Genomic DNA, 19,985 nt, shown 5'->3' with positions numbered 1-19,985 from the left:
GCCAACCCTACACACTCCATCCAAACCCTGCAGCGTGGGATGGAGGAGTGATGGATCCATGCAGCTTCAGATTCGTAGGCTCCTCCTCCCTCCCCTGGCCTCCTCCTACCTGCCCTCTACACCAGTGCAGGTATGCACTCCCGACACAGGACTTGCCTCAGCCCAGACCCAGCACCTTGCACTGGCTCTTCTAAAGCCAAGGGCCCTGGGGACAGGACTCTGACCAAATGTAGTAGGTTACAGCGGCCTTCCTCTCTAACTGAGAGGTTGCAGCCCGCAGAGATGAGGAGAAGCCTGGCCTGCTGGGACCTGTGGTCTCTGGGGGGCACGCCCCTCTAGGCAAGATGACAGTCCACTGGCCACTCTGTAGAGTGCCATGGGCTGCAGTGAACCTGCACTGTACAGGGACAAATCGAAGATCCCACTGGGAGGTTCTTAGAGTCATCTAGGGAAAAGGGTGTGAGGAAACCAAGCCTTGGACAAGGAGTTCATTCACACCGTTGTCATCTACTGCTGTTTAGTAAGGACAGGTCCTGTTCCTCCAAAGTAGATGGTCTGATTCCCTTTTAGTGCTTTGCTGTGTAAAGCCGGAGATACAAGGAAAGCCAGGCCTCCTCACTAGCACATCAAGTTAATCAATTTGTGGGTTTGAGCCCAGTTTCAAGCCAAAACAAATGTTTGCTTTGTTTGCCTTTTTTAAAGATGCTTGTTGCAAATCCAATGCTTGATATTTACAGCTTTTCCCCTAGGAGTCTGCAGTGGCTGGGACCAGGCTAATGGTTGTGGTTCTCCCAGCCCTCCTCCCCTCCATTAGCACACGCGGTTTTTGCCAACTAACCCTGATGGGTGATGGCCGTTTCTTCGACTCATCATGGATGTGTTGGTGCTTGTTGACTTTGCCCAACTGTCTATGCTGTTCATTCGCTTTCTCTCGCATGACCGCAAACTCCTTCATGCCGGTCTTCGTGGGCTTTCTCCCTCCACCTCCACTCACCACCCCGGTGACGCCATCCACAAAATTCTCTGCGAGGACTCTTTCAGCCTCTTCATCACCATTGTCTGCATAAGACCGAAGGAAGAGAAAGAAAAATTCCAATCATTCATACAGTTCCTTCCTGGATTGTTTCAAGACTGGCGCATTACCAAGCCATAAACGTTTAAAGCAAAATTTAAAATCATATTAACCCTTATATCTGCAAAGTGAGAATGGATCCTTTCACTGGGGTGTAATGACCTCTCCAAAAGATAGTTTAGAACAGAGGGGGAAATCATTTCTGAAGACATTCTTTCTGGTTTTATTTGTCCTTCTAAAGTCCTTACTTAGGAATGTAATTTTCCCATCAGAAGTCCAGCTGGGTTTATGGTGCCACCTATATGTCAGCTTCAAAGCTTAAAACTGAAGAGATCACTAATGATACACTGGTTCTATCTATTATCAGCCAGTGTATCTACAAGAAAACTTACTCCATAATGTGTTAAGGTAAATGTTCAAGATTGTTCTTAGAAATAGCTGCTGCCGCTGTTTTCCTATCACCCGAATTTTTTGGTGGACCTTGCCATTTCAGTGATACTCCTTGACAGGTCCAACTTCCTTTTATTTTACATCAATTGTCACATGACACGTCACATGCTTCACTTCCAATAAATATGCTACGTCTGGCTACTTTGCTTGACTCTAACACAAGTGCAGGCGCTTTGAGATAACATGCCGCTGCTGTCAGCCTCGAGACCTAAAATAGAATTTAGCAATATTAGACACAAGCAAGAAGAAAAGTCCAGGTTACAGTTGGGCTTGTTCCCGAGCTCTGCACACCTTTTAGTCTCTTACTACAGTATGCGTAATATTGTGATCCATCCATTCCCTGTGCAAACCACAGCCATTAGGGGGTAGCAGTGAGGGTAGAACTCGCATTCTCCTGCTTGTTTCAAAGGCACACGCCCTGACAACTTTAACCTGCTAAAGGAGAAGCTCCACTAGCTGTTGGCAGAACAGTGCTGAGGAGACAAAAAGGAGCAGCTCAGCTGAGAGTAGTGGTATGCACACGCATGAGCCAGGCATTACAACAGTCTAATATTTGGTAGATTCTTCTCCATACCTTAAGAACCCTTTAGCACGTATTATTTACCACCTTGAGAAAGGCTAGGCTTTATCCATCTCTCCAAAGAGACATGCATGCTGTATCTTTCAACATGCAACGGACCAAATGTAGGACTCAAAACCTGTAACACGTCAACAAATACCAGTAACTAAAGCCAGAAATAATCTGGGATTCATGTTTACAGTTTGGTATAATTTCATTTTAAGCAATCCAGCATTTTGGAGGTCAGCAATGTATACAAAGTGAAGTGATATTAGGACTGTGTGTGATGGACCATAGATGCCTGGGCTATACCACAGTTCACATAACAGGCCTGATTTTACAGGTCTGTCCTGCTTCCTGGGAGACTGAACTTGTAAAACATTGACCTATTTCTACAGCATGATGTTGTGTCAGGACATAAGTGTGCTGTGAGGACACAGGGAGAAAATAATACTTAATGCTCTCTGTGTCATCCTAGGAGCTGGACAAAGATTACTCTCTAATAAGAATCTTTATTGTTTACATATCACAGTCTCCAGTTTAATTAGAAACATACGATGGTTTGGGAGTATGATGACACATTAAATTGTCTTTGAAATGAACAGAATTAAAGAAAAAATAATGTGCCAAACCCCAACTTTCTGAAAGTAGCATTTTAATGTTATAAAGCAGAACTCAAAACACAATCAAGTTTTCCCCTTTTCCTAGACATAATTAACTTTAGATGTTGGTAAATTACAGTTGAAAATGATGGTGTACCTGCCAGTGTCAGGTTTTAAGACAACAGAGGAAATGAAATGGTGCTATTTTCACTCAAGCGTCTCCTGAGTACTCCACTAATTCATTCAGAAAAAAAAACACACAAGCACAAGCTGATGGAAAGCAAGTAAATCTAAAGAAGGGCCAGCCAATCCTTTCCTGATCAACATCTGTTGCTTCCTGCTTCTCACTGAAATATATATAAATATGCCCAAGTAAGCATTGTTCTAGTAAAACAAGGCCAGATGGTAAACATCTCATCAGCTGATTCATTCACAAAACCTGCTTCTGATAATAATTTTCATATATATATTTTTTCCAAAGCTAACAAATATAAAACCAAAGAAAACATTGGATGTGAGCAGACACAGGCTGGAGAGATGAGAGAGAATGGTTTTGGAAACAATGTGATCCTAAGAGTTAAACTGCAGCTGGAAGCTGAGGCAAGAAATCCCCAGCTGGTAGAGACTGCATCCCTTCCTCTATAATGCAGACCTGTCCACGGTGATCCTTGCTTTCATCATGTCTGTACTGGACTCCTAGAACATGCGCTACCTGGGGCTGATTGCAAGGGCTATGTGCAACCAGTAGCAGCTTTTCTTAAAGCAGGGCTGCAGACTCTGTACTGGCTCCACGTCCACTTCTAGTTCTTCTTTTCAAAGCTGCAAGTGGGCTGGGGCACGATAAAGCAGCTGACAGACATCAGGATAATGCTCTTTTGAGCTAGGGACCAGCTGCTGAGTAATGGGGGGATCACCATAATCAAAGTTCGGGTTGATTCTTTCAGAGCACCATGTGAGACATACTTCTTTGCACAGGCTGTTCCCCCAATAGGGTAGGTGATAAAGTGGCCAAATTTTCTTCCATTCCCTAGATCAGTGGTTCTCAGACTTTATTTGGTAGACCCCAGTGGTCCATGCAGTATTTGCTGGTAGCCTCTGGAGAGCTGGCTGGACATATAGTGCTGACTTTCCTTGTTCCCAGCTGCTACACTGCGTTAAAGTCAGCTACAAGGACTTACAAAGAAATTAGAGTGAAATGAGGAAGCAGAGAAGATGGCCCATGCTTGGGAAGCATTGTTATTTTTTTAATACTTGTAATGTGTGCAAGATGTGTGTGTGCATGCGTGTGAGGCAGCACAGACTGGATTCAGATTGCATTTGACAGAATCCATTTCAAAGAGAAAGCAAGCATCCCTAGTTCAAGAATCAGGATGCAACTGCAAAAGCTAAGAGGGGAAAAGGGACCCAAGGTTGGAAGAACACAAAGTAGATTTTGAGTTAGACAGTGACTTTTTACAGCCAAATATTTTTAAATGCTGCCGGAGAGAAACGATTCATTTTGAAAACCATTATGAATCAATCCATGAACCAACTATGCCACCCAATGAACCTGAAGTAATGGTAGGGGTAGGCACTGGTTTGACTTTGTGATACAGCTTCAACCCATTTGTCATACACCCTTCTGCCAACCAATTACAATTTACACTAAATATAACTGCTAACAAACTGGTGCCAAAATTTAAAACAATTATGTTTTATAGTTCTTCGTTTTTCATATGGCATGTGGAAAACTTCTCCTGTTCTGTTTTGGATCAAGAATGTTTTGCACAGGGCGGGTCACTTGTGGCAGAAGTCAAAGCAGATAGCAGAAGTGCTACCTAATATGCATTGATGTGGAGTCTCTGGAACACCTCCCTCCGTGCCAAGAAAATGAGTTCTTACGGCTTTCTTTATGGAAAATTCCCATTAACTTCAATCAGATTAAGATTTGGCTGCAATTAAAGCATATTTAAAATGTACATCAGCTAATGTCTGTAATGCATTACACAGTCTGACCAAAATTTCCAAAAGCGGGTACTGATTTCCATTGCTTCAGTCTTTGGGATGCCAATCCAAGTGCTCTAGGTGGCTCTGGTTGAGTACTCGTGACACTGAGGCATGCAGAATCAGGGGCCCTGTTAAAAATGGGTCTGATTGTAACAACATTTATGAATTTTATCACTCCCCAAACATATCCGAGATGCAGGTCGGGCTTCTGCCATTAGCACTTCTTCAGGGCATCAGCTCCAATCTGAACCATGAGAGGAGTACAACTGTCCCCTGCAACTCTTTTAAAGCACACTTGTCCCATGATTTACCTGGGGAGATGGTGGAATCTCCATCTTTAGAGGTTTTTAAGATGCGGCTTGACAAAACCCTCACTGGGATTATTTAGCTGAGGTTAGTCCTGCTTTGAGCAGAGGGTTGGACTAGATACCTCCTGAGGTCCCTTCCAACTCTATGATTCTATGAAAAAGAAGGCTATTATACATAATCTGCACTGCTTTCGAAGAAGAGGTTTCATCCACCATTTCTGTGTCTGAACTGTACTGTTTGTCTAGTTTAGTTTGCGAGTTCCTGGAGGCAGGTTCCATAATGTTCTCTAGGATTGCATAGTCCTTGTGTTATTTAGTTGATGGAACTCATTCAACAATAATTCGTTACACATGCACACTCACTCACACAGCCTGATGCTGCAGTCTTGGCATCCATAAACTCCCATTTAAGTCAAAAGCTGCCGGTGTGAGAACTGAGGAACAGACACGTAATTTGTAAGTGCTTTGAGATCTTTCAGGATGAAAGGCACTACATAAAAACAGACATTATTTCTCCTGTCTGCTCTTTTCAGCCTATCTATGCAAGCAGAGAGTGAATGATTAAGCAGGAGAACGGTATGTTCTGGCCGGTCGTTGCTTAGCAAGTTCCTCTTCTTGTCCCGGGTTGCTGGCATAGAGGTGATCTAAAGGGTACCCAGTGCTCTCCTTTGGCTGTAGCATTCCACAGGAAACAGTTTAAAATCCTTCAAAGCTCACAGACTTGACAATGGCTGTTCAGCAAAGGCAGTGTGTGCTCTAACAGCATGCCCTGCTTGCCTATTTTCTTTTCTTTTCTTTTCCTCAGTGAAGGTGCACAGTAGGCTGAACAAGCAGCCGTTCTTTCGGATCCCTTTCCTAGCCGGTATGATGTAGCACCTTTCAGCCTAGTGACTAATTTAGACCTGGATCTAGAATATGCGATGCAGTCCACACGCAGAGCTTCTTCAGATCCCTACGGTGGCACTAGTCACGCATCATCACCCATTGGTTTCTTCTTCAGTATGGGGAGAGCACATACATGATCTTGAAAGAGATCCAATAACGGGACAGGGAAGATGAGGGTCTGGCGTGTCCTCCCTTCTCCATCGTCTTATTTTATACTGAACTGCTGTGTTGCTCCGGTTGCTATTTCAACCGTTTAACCCAAGATAATTCAGAAATTGTCTTGGGGGCACCTCTCCTCCCATTCATGGGCACACAACATCCCTATGGCGATTGCTTACATGGAAAGATAACATTAGGGAAGGATTTAAATATAGTTCTCTTTCTTTGAATGGGATTTACAGAGGGATATATAGAAGAAGAGCCAGTATCATGTGAACATTCAGCTCTCATGGACCAACCGTGGTCCACAAATCACCATTTGGGAACTTCTGGATCTAACCTTTTTATATCCAACTGCAAACCAGAAAATCCTGCTTGAGGTACCTCATTACCCGTATCATTTATTCTGTACAGAGAAAGACAAAGTAAGGACCCAATTCAAATCCCTGGAGCATCCAGCAAATTATTCTCACATCCCCTCATGTAACAAAATTACCACTGAAGTTGCTCTTTTTCCTCTTCATTGTCGCTCCTCTACTAAGTCAGCTGAATCTCCACCCTACCATAGAATTGCAGAGCTAAGATCTTAAGCCTGAAGCGAGCTGTTGCCAGTCACCCTCTGTAAATCTCACTCCATGTTAAAGGTTGTACGGTCTAGTGCACTGAGCTCAGAGCTTAGAATCAGCCACTCCCAGGTTTCATTCCTAGCCCTGCCACACAGTGTACGGCGGCTGTGAGGCTGCTCCTTTCACCAGTTTAAAATGAGCTCACTGCTACTTCCCTCGCTTGCCGTGCGCTCTGAGGAGGAGTGATCTGAAGAAGTGAAGTGCTACCGAAAAGCAAAGTAACGATGCTGTGAAATCTGAAAGGCTCCAGCACAGCAAAGCACTTCAGCACGTGCTTATCTGCAAGCATCTGTTTAATTGCTTTGTTGAATAGGGAGATTTAAACACGAGCTGAAATGCTTTGCTGAATTAGGCCTAAATCCCCCCCATGCTCCCTGGCAGGGACACCATACAAGATTTCCACCTCATTGCAGCCCATCCTGTGCTTTCTTGACACTGTTCTGAATAGCCTGAAAGAAGCTGCAATCTCCACAGCCCAAAACAAACAAATTACTTTTAAGAGCGTTGCCACAGCCCAACTTAAAATAATTGGACTGCAACTTCCCCATTTGACCACTGACCCTGAGTTTAAAATCATCCATATATCAGCTACTTGTAAGTCATCGGGAGGCTTCACCTGAATCAAACAAGCAGTTACCTTTTACACGGTCAAGCTTCTGTCCCTACTTCTTCTGTTATTATCACATGTATGTGTGCTCCTTGGGGTTTTGGTACCATTAAAGAGTCTGTAAAATTTCCATGGTGATTCTCAGTATATCTCTATTTCTTAATTCCTCAGTCCCTGGGAGTTTCCAAAATCAAACTGGGCAATTCAGAAGGACCACAAAATAACCTTCCTTATTTCTTTTCACCTCTACTGCCTTCTCAGCATTCCCAACATTTCACTAGTCGGTGTTCAAACCATCCGAACTTCCTCCACCCCAGCTTTTGGTCCTGAAGCTAGAAAGTCAATCCGGTATCACAGGTCCCTGTGCCACCCGCCATCCCGCTGGACTCATTCATTTTTTGCCAGTGACCAAATAACTGCACAAATCGCGCGAACTAGAGTTTTTCAGATCTGTCGTCCTGAAAATGAAAATAGGCAGCTCTGCCACAGATAGCATAAAACCGCTGCGTTAACAACTGCCAACATCTCAAAGAAAATACATGGCAAATGACTGTTCTGACTGATAGAGGCAGATGCTCAGTCCTCTGTTGTCTGCAAAAGTCCAAAAGCCAATTGTCCATAAGTCTGGCCGTGCGACAGCAGGACTCCAACAAATCCCAAATCCAGATGTTAAAGGAGCAAAATAATATTGTCTCTCCTGATCTAGAGCAGGCTTCCTAGGAACAGCCTTTACCTACTATGTGCTTTCCTCATAGATTACCGCTAACATATTTATCATGAAATACCCTCCACCATAGATCCCTGTACTTGAAGGGAGCTCTATTATTTCAAAGGCACAGCAATGCATGGAAAACACAACCTATACGTAGCTACTATAAGGTGGGTGCATAACTGTCTGGAAAATCATTCCCAGAGAGTAGTCATCAGTGATTCACAATCAAGCTGGAAAGGCATGTCAGCAGGGATCAGTTCTGGGTCTGGTCCTGTTCAATATCTTCATCAATGGTTTAGATAATGGCTTAGAGAGTACATTTATAAAGTTCCCGGATGACACCAAGCTGGGATGGGTTGCAAGTGCTTTGGAGGATAGGATTAAAATTCAAAATGATCTGGAGTAAATAGGATGCACTTCAATAAGGACAAATGCAACGTACTCCACGTCAGAAGGAACAACCAGTTGCACACATACAAAGTGGAAAATGACTGTCTAGGAAGGAATTCTGTGGAAAGGGATCTGGGAGCCATAGCGGGTCACAAGCTAAATATGAGTCAACAGTGTCACACTGTTGCAACAAAGGCAACCATAATTCTGGGATGTCTGAGCAGGAGTGTAGTAAGCAAGACACAAGAAGTAATTCTTCCACTCTACTCTGCGCTGATTAGGCCTCAACTGGAGTATTGTGTCCAGTTCCGGACACCACATTTCAGGGAAGATGTGGACACATTGGGGAAAATCCAGAGAAGAGCAAGAAAAATGATTAAAGGTCTAGAAAACAGGACCTATCAGGGAAGATTGAAAAACATTGGGTTCATTTATCTGGAGAGGAAAAGACTGAGGGGGGACATGATAACAGTTTTCAAGTACATAAAAAGGTTGTTACAAGGAAGAGGGAGAAAAATTGTTCTCTTTAACCTCTGAGGATAGGACAGGATAACCTCTGAGGACAAGAAGCAATGGGCTTAAATTGCAGCAAGCGTGGTTTAGTTTGGACATTAGGAAAAACTTCCTAACTCTCAGGGTAGTTAAGCACTGGAATAAATTGCCTAGAGAGGTTTTGGAATCTCCATCATTGGAGATTTTTAAAAGGAAGTTAAACAAACATCTGTCAGGGACCGTCTAGATAATGCTTGGTCCTGCCATAAGTGCAGGGGACTGGACTAGATGACCTCGCGAGGTCCCTTCCAGTCCTATGATTCTATCATTCTATGCCCCACTGAGACAATTTTTTCTGGGCAATTCAGTACTGCTAAATGATGTTCTGAAAAATATTCCTTAAGCACCCTCTGGTGTAATGATCTCCTGAACTGCAAGCCCCTATGCTAGAACACCGTTGGCTGAATCTGCCAATGGGAAATGAATCTTCAAGCAAGTTGTATGTAATAGGAAGCCTGCTGGCCTGTGCAGAAAAACATACAAGCCCTGGTAGTAATGGGGGACTTGAACTACTCAAACAGCTGTTTGAAAAGTAATAACAGCAATAAGTTCCAATACGTTTTTGGAATGTATTGGGGATAACTTTTTGTTTCAGAAAGTGGAGGGAGTAACCAAGGGGACAGCCATTTTAGACTTGAATCTGACCAACAGGGAGGAACTGGTCATGAACCTGAAAGTGGAAGGCAGTTTATGTGGAAGTGGTCATGAAAGAAAGGAGTGAGAGCAACGGAATAAGGACAATGGACCTTAAGAAAGCAGACTTTAACAAACTCAGAGAACAGGCAAGTAAGATCCCAGGGGGAAAAAATCTAAAGGATAAAGTAATTCAGAACAGCTGGCAGTTTTTCAAGGAGACAGTATTAAAGCACAGCGAAGGAAAAAATTGGAAGAATAGTGAAAGGCCAATATGGCTGCATCAGGAGCTCTTTAGTGACCTGAAAACCAAAAAGGAATCCTACAAAAAATGAAAACATGGACAAATTGCTAAGGAGGACAACAAAACAATAGCACACGCACGTAGAGACAAAATCAGAAAGGCTAAGGCACAAAATGAGGTACACGTAGCAAGGCACACAAAAGGCAGTAAGAAGAGGCACTTTAAATATATTAGGAGCAAGCGAAAGATGAAGGAAAGTGTAGGTCTTCTACTTAGCAGGGAAGGAGAACTAATAACTGATGACATCAAGAAGGCTGAGGTCTGGTCGTCCTATCTCAGAAAAGATATATTGGAATTGGAAAAGGTAAAAAAAGGTCAACAAAAATTATTAGGGGTACAGAACAGCTTACATATGAGTAGAGATTAATCAGACTAGCACTTTTCATCTTGGAAAGTGGACAACTAAGGGGGGATATGATAGACGTCTATAAAATCATGACTGGTGTGGAGAAAGTAAATAAGGAAGTGTTATTTAGTCCTTCTCATAACACAAGAACTAGGGGTCACCAAATGAAATTAATAGGCAGCAGGTTTAAAACAAACAAAAGGAAATATTTCTTCACACAATGCACAGTCAACCTGTGGAACTCCTTGCCAGAGGAAGTTGTGACAGCCAAGACTATACCAGTGTTCAAAAAAGAACTAGATAAGTTCATGGAGGATAGGTCCATCAGTGGCTATTAGCCAAGATGGGCAGGGATGCAAAAGCATGCTTTGAAGTGAACCTAGCCTCTGTTTGCCAGAAGCTGGGAATAGGTGGCAGGGGATGGATCACTTCATGATTACCTATTCTGTTCATTCCCTCTGAAGCACCTGGCACTGGCCACTGTCGGAAGACAGGATGCTGGGCTAGATGGACCATTGGTTTGACCCAGTATGGCTGTTCTTAGTTTACTGCCTCTTTTGCGTCAGTCTTCACTCAAAAAGTGTATGATACCCAGATGCTCAACACAATTAAAATTAACAAGGAGGAAGGAATGCAACCCAAAATAGGGAAAGAACACATTAAAGAATATTCAGAGAAGTTATAGGCATTCAAGTTGGTAGGGCCTGATGAAATTAATCCTAGGATACTTAAGGAACTACCTGAAGCAATAATGGAACCATTAGCAGTTATCTTTGAGAACTCCTGGAGGACCGGTGAGGTTCCATAGGACAAGAAGGGCAAACATAGTACGTATCTTTAAAAAGGGGAACAAAGAGGACCTGGGGAATTACAGATCAATCAGCCTAACTTCGCTATCTGGAAAAATACTAAACAATTTGTAAACACGTAGAGGATAATGAGGTTATAAGGAATAACCAGCACAGATTTGTCAAAAACAAATCATGCCAAACCAACCTAATTTCCTTCTTTGACAGGGTTACTTGCCCTAGTGGTTGGAGGTAGCAGTAGATGTGATATATCTTGATGTTAATAAGGCTGTTGTCGCAGTCCCACATAACATTCTCATAAGTAAGCTAGGAAAATGTGGTCTAGGTGAAATTTATTATGAGGTGGGTGCACAGCTGGTTGAAAGACCTCAGACAAAGAGTGATTAATGGGTCACTGTCAAAACAGGAGGGCATATCTGGTAGAGTCCCGTAGTAGTCAGGCCTGGATCTGGTACTACTCAATATTTTCATTAATAACTTGGATAATGTATGCTTATAAAATTTGCAGATGACAAGAAGGGACAAGATTTGCAGATGGGAGGGGTCGCAGGCACTTTTGAAGGACAGGATTAGAATTCAAAATGGCCTTGACAAATTGGAGAACTGGTCTGAAATCAACAAGAAGAAATTCAATAAAGACAAATGCAGAGTACCTCACTTAGGGAGGAAAAATCAAATGCACAACTACAAAATGGGGAATGACTGTAGGTGATAATACTGCTGAAAAGCATCTGGGGCTCACAGTACATCATACATTGAATATGAGTCAACAATATGATGCAGATGTGAAAAAGGCTAATATCATTCTGGGATGTATTTACAGGAGTTTCATATATAAGACATGGGAGGTCATTGTCCCACTCTACTCAGCACTGGTGAGACCTCAGCTGGAGTACTGCGTCCAGTTCTGGGCACCACACTTTAGGAAAGATGTGGATAAACTGGAGAGAGTTCAGAAGACAGCAACAAAAATGACATATTTAGAAAACCTGAGCTATGAGAAAAGGTTTCATCTTCAGAGAAGAAGACTGAGGGTGGGGGACCACATACGTCTTCAAATATGATAAGGGCTGTTATAAAAAGGACAGTAATTAATTGTTCTCCAAGTTCACTGAAGGTAGAACGAGACGTAATGGGCTTAATCTGTAGCAAGGGAGATTTAGGTTACATATTAGGAAAAACTTGCTCACTAGAAGGGTAGTAAATTTTGGAAGGGGCTTCCAAAGGCGGCTGTGGAATCCTCAGCATTGGCGGCGTTTAAGAACAGGTTGGACAATCACCTGTCAGAGACGGTCTAGCCTGCCTCAGTGACGTCATCTCAAGGTCCCTTCCAGCCCTGCCTTTCTATGACTCTATGTGGAGTCTGAAGCTGTTAGCAACTAGACCTTTATGAAGAGCAGACACTCAGATACAATTCAGGTGTTTCTTAATGACAGGTGGAGCTCTGACCTGGTAAGCCCTGGTGACGGCTCCCTTTTCTTGGTAGTATGCCAGGTGCAAAGGGAAGAGTTGCATATTAGGGGGCTGATTTTTCCTTCTCCCTTGTGAACTTGCTGGGGATTAAGGGCCAAATTCAGCAAAGCATTTAGGCACATGAGTAGTCCAACTGAAGTTAATGCGATTACTCGTGTGAACTGCCTTGCTGAATCAGAGCCTCATACAGCTAACCCCTAATTCCTGCAAGCAGGAGTTACATGTTTTCTCATGCTTTGACAGGTGAATCACTTTCTCTGCCTGACTCCTCGATTTGGGCAGTTTTCCCATATTACCCAAAGATTCCTAGTCTTTAACAAGGGGAATCTGCAGGCTCACATGTGAAATCCATATTGTAACCCTGCCAAGTAAGACAACCCTCAGTCCATGTAGGCTGTATATTAGAAAAAAATCTTCCCTGGAGAGACTATTCCAGAGTCTAACAGGCTTTACCATGAGAATGTGGTGAGACTCCATCACCACAGTCATCTGGTTCACTTGGTAAATTGGGCCCCTTCAAACAAAATGCAAGGTCATACATCAAGGAACAAAGAACGGAAGCCATATCTACAGAATGGGGGACTGTACCCTGGAAAGTAGTGACTCAGAAAAGGATCTAGGGGTCTTAGTGAACAAGCAAGTCCCAGTGTAATGTTGTGGCAAAAACAGCCATTGCGATCCTTGGTTGTATAAAAAGAGGAGTTGCGCATGGGGTAGGGAAATGATTTTACTTCTGTATATGGCACTGCTGAGACTGATACTGGAATACTGCCTCCAGTCCATTTTAAAAAGGATGTTGAAAAACTGAAGAGGGGGCACAAAAATGACTTGAGAGCTGGAGAAAATGCCTTACAGGGAGAGACTTTAAGAACTCAGGGTATGTACACACTGAGGGCAGCAAATTCACTGCCGTCAGATCGATTTATCCGGATCAGTTGAGCGGAAGTGAAGACCCGCTCAACTGATCTGAAAGTCAATTTAGTAAAACCATCTCCCCAAAAAGCATAGCGTTGCGTCGACAGGTACGCATTTCCCGTTGGTGCAGCATAGTGGAGGCAGCGCACAGACAAGGATTTAGGAAGTCGACGTGAGTTACGCAAGCTATTCTAACTTCTAGAAGCTCAATTCTGCCCTTGGACACACGAGCAGACTCCCACTGAAGTCAAGGGTTGCTGCATACAGGTGCCTAACGACAGATTTTGACCCTCAGAATCTATAACAGAATATTTTTGCATGCATTTGGGAAAGGACGGTGTGTAGCACTGCCAAAAGACTGACCTTCCACTCAAAGATCCGCAAAGAAGCATAAAGATTGAAAAATAGGAGGAAAAATACTATGAGTAAAGTTGAAAAAAAACCCTACAAAGGTCAGAGCAACACCCCACCCTGCCTTTTAGAGCTGTCTGCCTGTCCATCTTTCTTATTGCTTCATTCGCCCTTTTCTGCCATATTGGCTTCCATTGTTGTTATGACTATTGCATGCAAATGGAATGGATTCCAGCCATTTATATTATTAGCCTTTAAATAACATCTCACTTTTCCACAGTTGATTTTCCAGACAGTGGTTTAATCCAGGGTTTTCCCCCACCACCCACCCAAATCTCACTGTGCATTTCCTCTAAGTCTGCCTTTTAAAAATCCAACGTTCTTATAATTCCTTTCTACCTTCTCCACAGGAACAACTCCGGACTCCAATTTCAATGACCATTAGCGTCATTTACAGGACTGGATTAGCTTGCTGAAACTAAAATCTCCTCTGACCCCGGCTGTGCACCAGACCTCAGTCTAATCTCTTACCTGCTTTCTCCCCAGAAACACACGTCCCCCTTGGCCATGCTACCACTTTCCTTTAACAAAGTGAGTTGACTTTCTTCATGATCAGCACTGCTAACTACTGAAAGGAGGTCAGCAATGTTGTGTTTGACTTTGGCACTTCATTCCACCTACCTGCATCCCCTGACAGTTTCAAGTGGCTATGGACACTTCTTCTCCGATTAGTGCTATTAAACGACTGCCATGTCCCACCTCCGACTGATGCCCTTACTCGGGCTAACTCGCCACGGAAGTAAAGAGGAGTTTTGCCAGCGTAAGAGTTTCCAGACTTATCCCATCGTTTAAGGGCTTGTCCACATCAGAGAGTCTCACTAGTTTAAAGAAAGGATTGACTTTAAACTATTTCAGTTCAATGCAAACCTCTGTGTGAACACTCTTATTTTAGTTACAACCAGGTTTATTTCAGTTTAGCTTAAGTCAGTTAGGAATTGGTTTAAAGGAAACTAAAGCCACTCTGAAACTGACGTAAGAGTGTCCACACGCAGCTTGTGCTCATTTTAACCAGTTTTAAAACGATTTAAGTTAAACCGGTACAACTCTCTCCTACAGACCAAGCCTAAAACTGCAAAATTCTTTGGAGTCCCTTAAGATGAAAGGTGCTCTATGCATGTGAGATGTTATCAGACAGTTGGTCTGGGTACATACTCGCTGAAATCGGAGGATACTTTATCCGCACTCAAGCAGTTCCAAATGTAAGTAATGTAAGAGGAGGAACCACTCACCAAATATCAGCTAGAGAGAAAAGAGTGACCAGCCAGAAGTTATTCGCCTCAAAGCCTTAGGAACAGCCAGACTGGGTCAGACCAATGGTCCATCTAGTCCAGTATCCTGTCCTCTGACAGCGGCCAGTGCCAGATGCTTCAGAGGGAATGAACAGAACCGGGCAATTCTGAGTGATCCATCCCATCACCCAGCCCCAGTTCTGACACTTGGAGGTTTAGGGACACCCAGAGCGCGATGTTGCATCCCTGACTATCCTTCTCCTTGTGACGTTGCCTTTCACATTTCTTCTTTCATGCTATTGCCTTGGAGCGCTAAAATCCTACCTGTCCTGCAGCATGGGATTGTCAATGTCCTTCACCCTTCAGGGAGGGAAATTTCCTCCCAGACAGGTAGTCGTGTAAGTAAGACATCAGGCTAGCGTGCAGTTACCATTTTACGGGGCTATTACTTGCTGCTTGCATTTGTACAGAACCAGGCTATGCACTATGTCTTTGAATAACTGTTTCCAATTTTCCTGCTTTTGGGGGGTTACCCATGGAGTCACTGATACCCCACATTAAGTAGCAGGTGCTGACTGGGGGCAAACAGGGAGAGTGACAAAACCAGAAAGAGGCGGGAAGGAGGAAACAGAGAGGAAAAGGAAAGATGAGGGGGAAAGTGGGAGGCCAAGAACAGAGGCGGAAAAAGAGAGCTGAGAAAATGGACAGAAAAAAAGGGGTGTGGGGCCCATCTGCCAATCCGTCATAAGGGAAGGCTCCAGAAGAAAGAAGCTGGGGACCGCTGCTCCAATTTAATCCCTTGAGGTGAGCAGCATTCACATGACACCTGTTATCATGTCTATCTAACACGCAGGACTATACAAATCCTACACCAGCAGCTACTTCACAGGCATCCCAGCTGACACAGCCTCTCTTTACATCCCCGATATGCATCCCTACCCACAGGACTAGCCTTTCCTTTGCATCATGACACAGCCAGTCTGACCACACTTCAAACAAAGGGTGTGACTGTCGCACACGGGTAGGCATACCGATGCTAGCTTGAATCTAGCTAGCATGGGTAACAAGCGCAGTGTAGACACAGTGCTGTCACAGAGTCTAGCAACCAGAGTACACACAAGCCTTTCAGGGAACCTTGGTATGTGCTCGGGTTGCTAGCCCATGTCCCCAAGCCCATGGTGCTAATGTTACCCATGATAGCTAGATTGAAGCTAACACGGATCTGCCTACCCATGCTACAGCCACACCTTTACTTACAGTGCAGACAGACTCTGAGAGTCACCTCAATTCTCCATTGGTTTTAGCATTGCAGATGGAAGGATTCTGGTGTTATTTAAATGAAGATAGGGCCATGAGGTGCCATTCACATGGCAAACGGCCACCCACAGTAGCAGCTGATTGTTATATGGTGATGTGTTGCCACAAATCAGAGGACAGAAAGCTGGCCTTAAATGTCTGACTTCTATACATTCTGAAGATAAACAGATTGGTAATGTATACAGGCGCATGTGTGATCTTCCATGACGTTTTATACTGTACCTTTCAGCCTGACGCATCTCAAAGCTCTTTTCAAGAGATATACAGCCGAATCACTACACCTACTGAACGGCAGACATTTCTAGGATGAAACAGGGCAGTTATGTAAGTGCACATAACACCCCTGTACAGTAGTTTGGGACAGGAAGTGAAGAAGAATCCAACTGAGCCTGGTGGAGGAATTTAAGATGTCAAACTGCAAGTGGCCAAATTGGAACAGGACTACGGCACTGTAACTAAAGCCCCTAATTCTTCTGAACAGTACCATGAGATCTTTAATGATCACAGGTGGACCACACTGGCTGAAACCCAGCACATCTTCAACTCCACTGTGACCCCCACCACCTGAAAGGTTGATCAACACTGTTCTAGGCAGCGGAAGAAAAGTTGAACTACAAGCATCTGCAGCTCCTATATTAAGTTTCATAGCTCCTACAAATAAATCCTTGCTCCAGCCCTTCTTACAAAACACACACCCATGCCCCCATTACCTTCAGTTAATAAAACTCTACTTCATTAAGGCTGCTGTCGCCACCACATCTGCTAGTGCTTTAAAAACAGATACGTCTGGTGCAATTAACTCTTGGTTTTACTGTTGCTTTATCTGCGTCTCCAGGACAGGTTTTTTGTTGGGGTTTTTTTTGGTTGTTTTTTCCCCCTCCCCACCCCGTTTTTCCACAAAGACTCCGCCCCAGGGAGGAATGAAAGCTCCCACCACGGCCCACTCATGCGTGCTGAGCCGGCCATGAAGAAAGCCTCCCATCTACGCCATGAAGGCGATCCTAAGTGTTCTGGCAGTTCGTGCTCTGAATCTGCAGAGCACTGACACGCTAACTCCCCTGCCTCCCACTCTCCCTCCATCCCCCCTGGAAAAAATCAGAGTTGCTGGCTCACGCCATCTCAGCCAATGCCAGGAAAAAAGGAAAAAAGCTCACTGCCCCTGCAGTGTCTGAAACGTGAAGTTTGCCAAGTTACAACAAACAGGAAAAGCAAAAGCAAAACACAGTCCCCACGCCCCCCTTCATTAATCCAGTTAGTTCTGTGCTGATGCCAGCTACAGCTCACAAACAATTACATTGATGGGCTCCTCTGGCGCATCCTTCCAGGTGGCCAGAACAAAAACCCAGGAAGTCTGCATCCGATGGTGTTTTAAATCCCTGCCAGTAAGTGCAAAGGTTCTTCATGCAGTGGCCAGAGAAAGGGTTAACAGCGAGTCTATTTGTCAACTTCAAGCCCGAAGAAACCTTTACATGATGTTCACAACTGTCTTAAGCCCTGAAACGGCTTGTGCATTTCATATTAAGGGGCACGAACAGGCAGAGAAGGGATGAGTCTGGGGTGGAGAAGAGTGTCCACAGAGGAAACAGTATTGTCTTCCCATTCCCAAGGCATGCCAGTGGGTTCCCATCACTGGGAGGGACAGTGTTACGAGTATCCCTACAGAATCATTCTGCTGGGCCCTGGTGTAGCCCCACCATCCCATCCTATTCAACTCCGGGTGTGCTAACTTGCAGTGGGACTTGGGCCCACTCATAGTTGTGGGACTAGGCTCTCAAACATCCCATATCCCATTGCTGGTAGCGCACTCACAGGTAAATGGCAAGCAGCTGATCCTGGACGTCACAGCTGAGGTTTTAGTATGGCAGACTAGCACTGCTGCCTGAGAAGGCTGGAAAACCTAGTGCTATGCTAATGACAGCGCTCATCCTCAGGGCCCCCCCATGGGGCAGGAGGAACAGGTACACTTTACCGGGGCCTGGAGGCTCTGGGGGGCCCAGCCCAGGCTGCAAACCCATTACCATGAGGAAAAAAATGTTCATGGCTCTGGAGATTGTATCTGTGGTATGAGGGATTGTGGTATGTGTGTGGGAGGGGGCCCGAGTTACAAGTCTGTACTGGGTCTGAAAAAATTATGCTTGGGCTCTGCTCCTCCTCCCCTTTTTCACCGTGAAGCAGGAGGTCCAGACAGGTAACAGTGACACCTATGAAGACCCTACCAGCATTCCTCACTTTGTCTTCTAAACTGTTAAGCGGTGTTACCGCACTGCATTTATTTCAGTGGTAAATAAGGAGGCCCTATATCTCCAGTGTGTAGGGCATGGATGAGGGTGTTGTATTAATGGAATCACAATATCTGAACCTCGTCTCACGACCTGGCCCTTCAAGCTTGGCGTTTTCACATTAAATCTATGGCACATTTGCCATGGAAAATCCATTCTTGTCTTGCCGAGTCTTGTTGGACTCCATTGCGTGGGACTGATAACCATGGAAAAAACCAAAGGGATTCTCACAGCTCTGGCTTCCAAGGAGGGCAGAGAGTAGAATTCAGAAACCCTGTTGAGTAAAGGCTAAAACCAAGAATGTGAAAGCAACACTCCTCCATCTCCTGTCCCTTGCTCAAACTGGGAATCTCCTGACAAGTTAACCTGGGAGCTCAGTTCAGTTGATTTACATGTAGTGTCCCTTCAGAGAGCGCTTGGGAGAGGAGATATAAAGTCACTGCATGGAAACGGCTAGAGTGACTCCGAAAGGCAAAATGAGGAGCGGGGCAGGGTCAGATGATGTCCAGAGACTGATGAAGCTGAAATACAAAGTGATAAAGGTACACACAGATGTTCCTCCATGGCTGTGACAGTGAGAGCAGTGGTGAGAGGCCAAAGCAAGAGTAAATTAGGTTTAAGCTGCTCTTGGATTAGCTATAACATGGAGGCCCTGACCATCCAGTCATTGTAATACTTCATAGGGCTTTTCCCAGGAGGAGGCGTGTTAAGGCACAGGTCAGATTCTAGTTAGGATTATTATAATATGCAAGCCTGAATCTCCCTGAAGTCTCAGTTGGGTGCAGGACTCTTGTTACCTTCCCATGCTAAACCGTCAGACCATGTCGCTGTGCACTGTTAAAGGGCAGCTGCATGTCAGGGATGGGAACCATGGTTCCTGTATATTTCGAAGCTTTCAAAGCCATCAGCAGAGAAAGAGCCATTACGGATTGTAGCAAACTCACAGACACCCATGATAGGATCTCCTGGCTGTCGCTACGCCGTGCACCACAACTCCAGTGCAGCAACAAAGACAGAACCCAGACCCTGCTGCCCCAGAAGCACACGCCCCAAGTACTTGAGAACGGGAATCTCCATTAGCTGTGTGCAGTATATGGCCTGTGACACACAGCTGAACAGCTGTGATTCAAGCCAGGAGAGAGCGCTGATGACACATGCACCCATACACACATCTGATTCACGGCAATAATTTCAGTGCCAAACGTAGGTGAAAGACAAGGTTTTAAAATACAGTTTAAAGAGAAGATGGTGCTTGGAGAGAGAGAGTTCCAATGCAAAGGAGAGCAGCGCAAGTGCAGTAGTGACTCACCCTCTGGAGAGGGAGAGCGAGAGAGAGCACCAGTGCACGAGGTCTAGTACTG

The 19,985-nt window shown here is 44.5% G+C and overlaps 1 protein-coding gene across 1 annotated transcript in view; it reads right to left on the bottom strand.

Moving 5' to 3' along the window:
- Positions 1 to 19,985, bottom strand: part of IGFBP2 (insulin like growth factor binding protein 2) — an 88,056-nt gene that overhangs the window by 12,991 nt on the left and 55,080 nt on the right. The window contains 1 exon segment of the mRNA XM_067570049.1: positions 839 to 1,059. Coding sequence (XP_067426150.1) covers positions 839 to 1,059 — 221 coding nt within the window.

This window comes from Emydura macquarii, unplaced genomic scaffold (assembly GCF_026122565.2).
Source record: "Emydura macquarii macquarii isolate MOO-44397 ecotype Brisbane River unplaced genomic scaffold, CSIRO-AGI_Emac_v2 contig_2988, whole genome shotgun sequence".
Taxonomy (NCBI): domain Eukaryota; kingdom Metazoa; phylum Chordata; order Testudines; family Chelidae; genus Emydura; species Emydura macquarii.
Note: the sequence above shows the minus strand (reverse complement) of the source record. Positions and strands in the feature narration are given on the sequence as shown.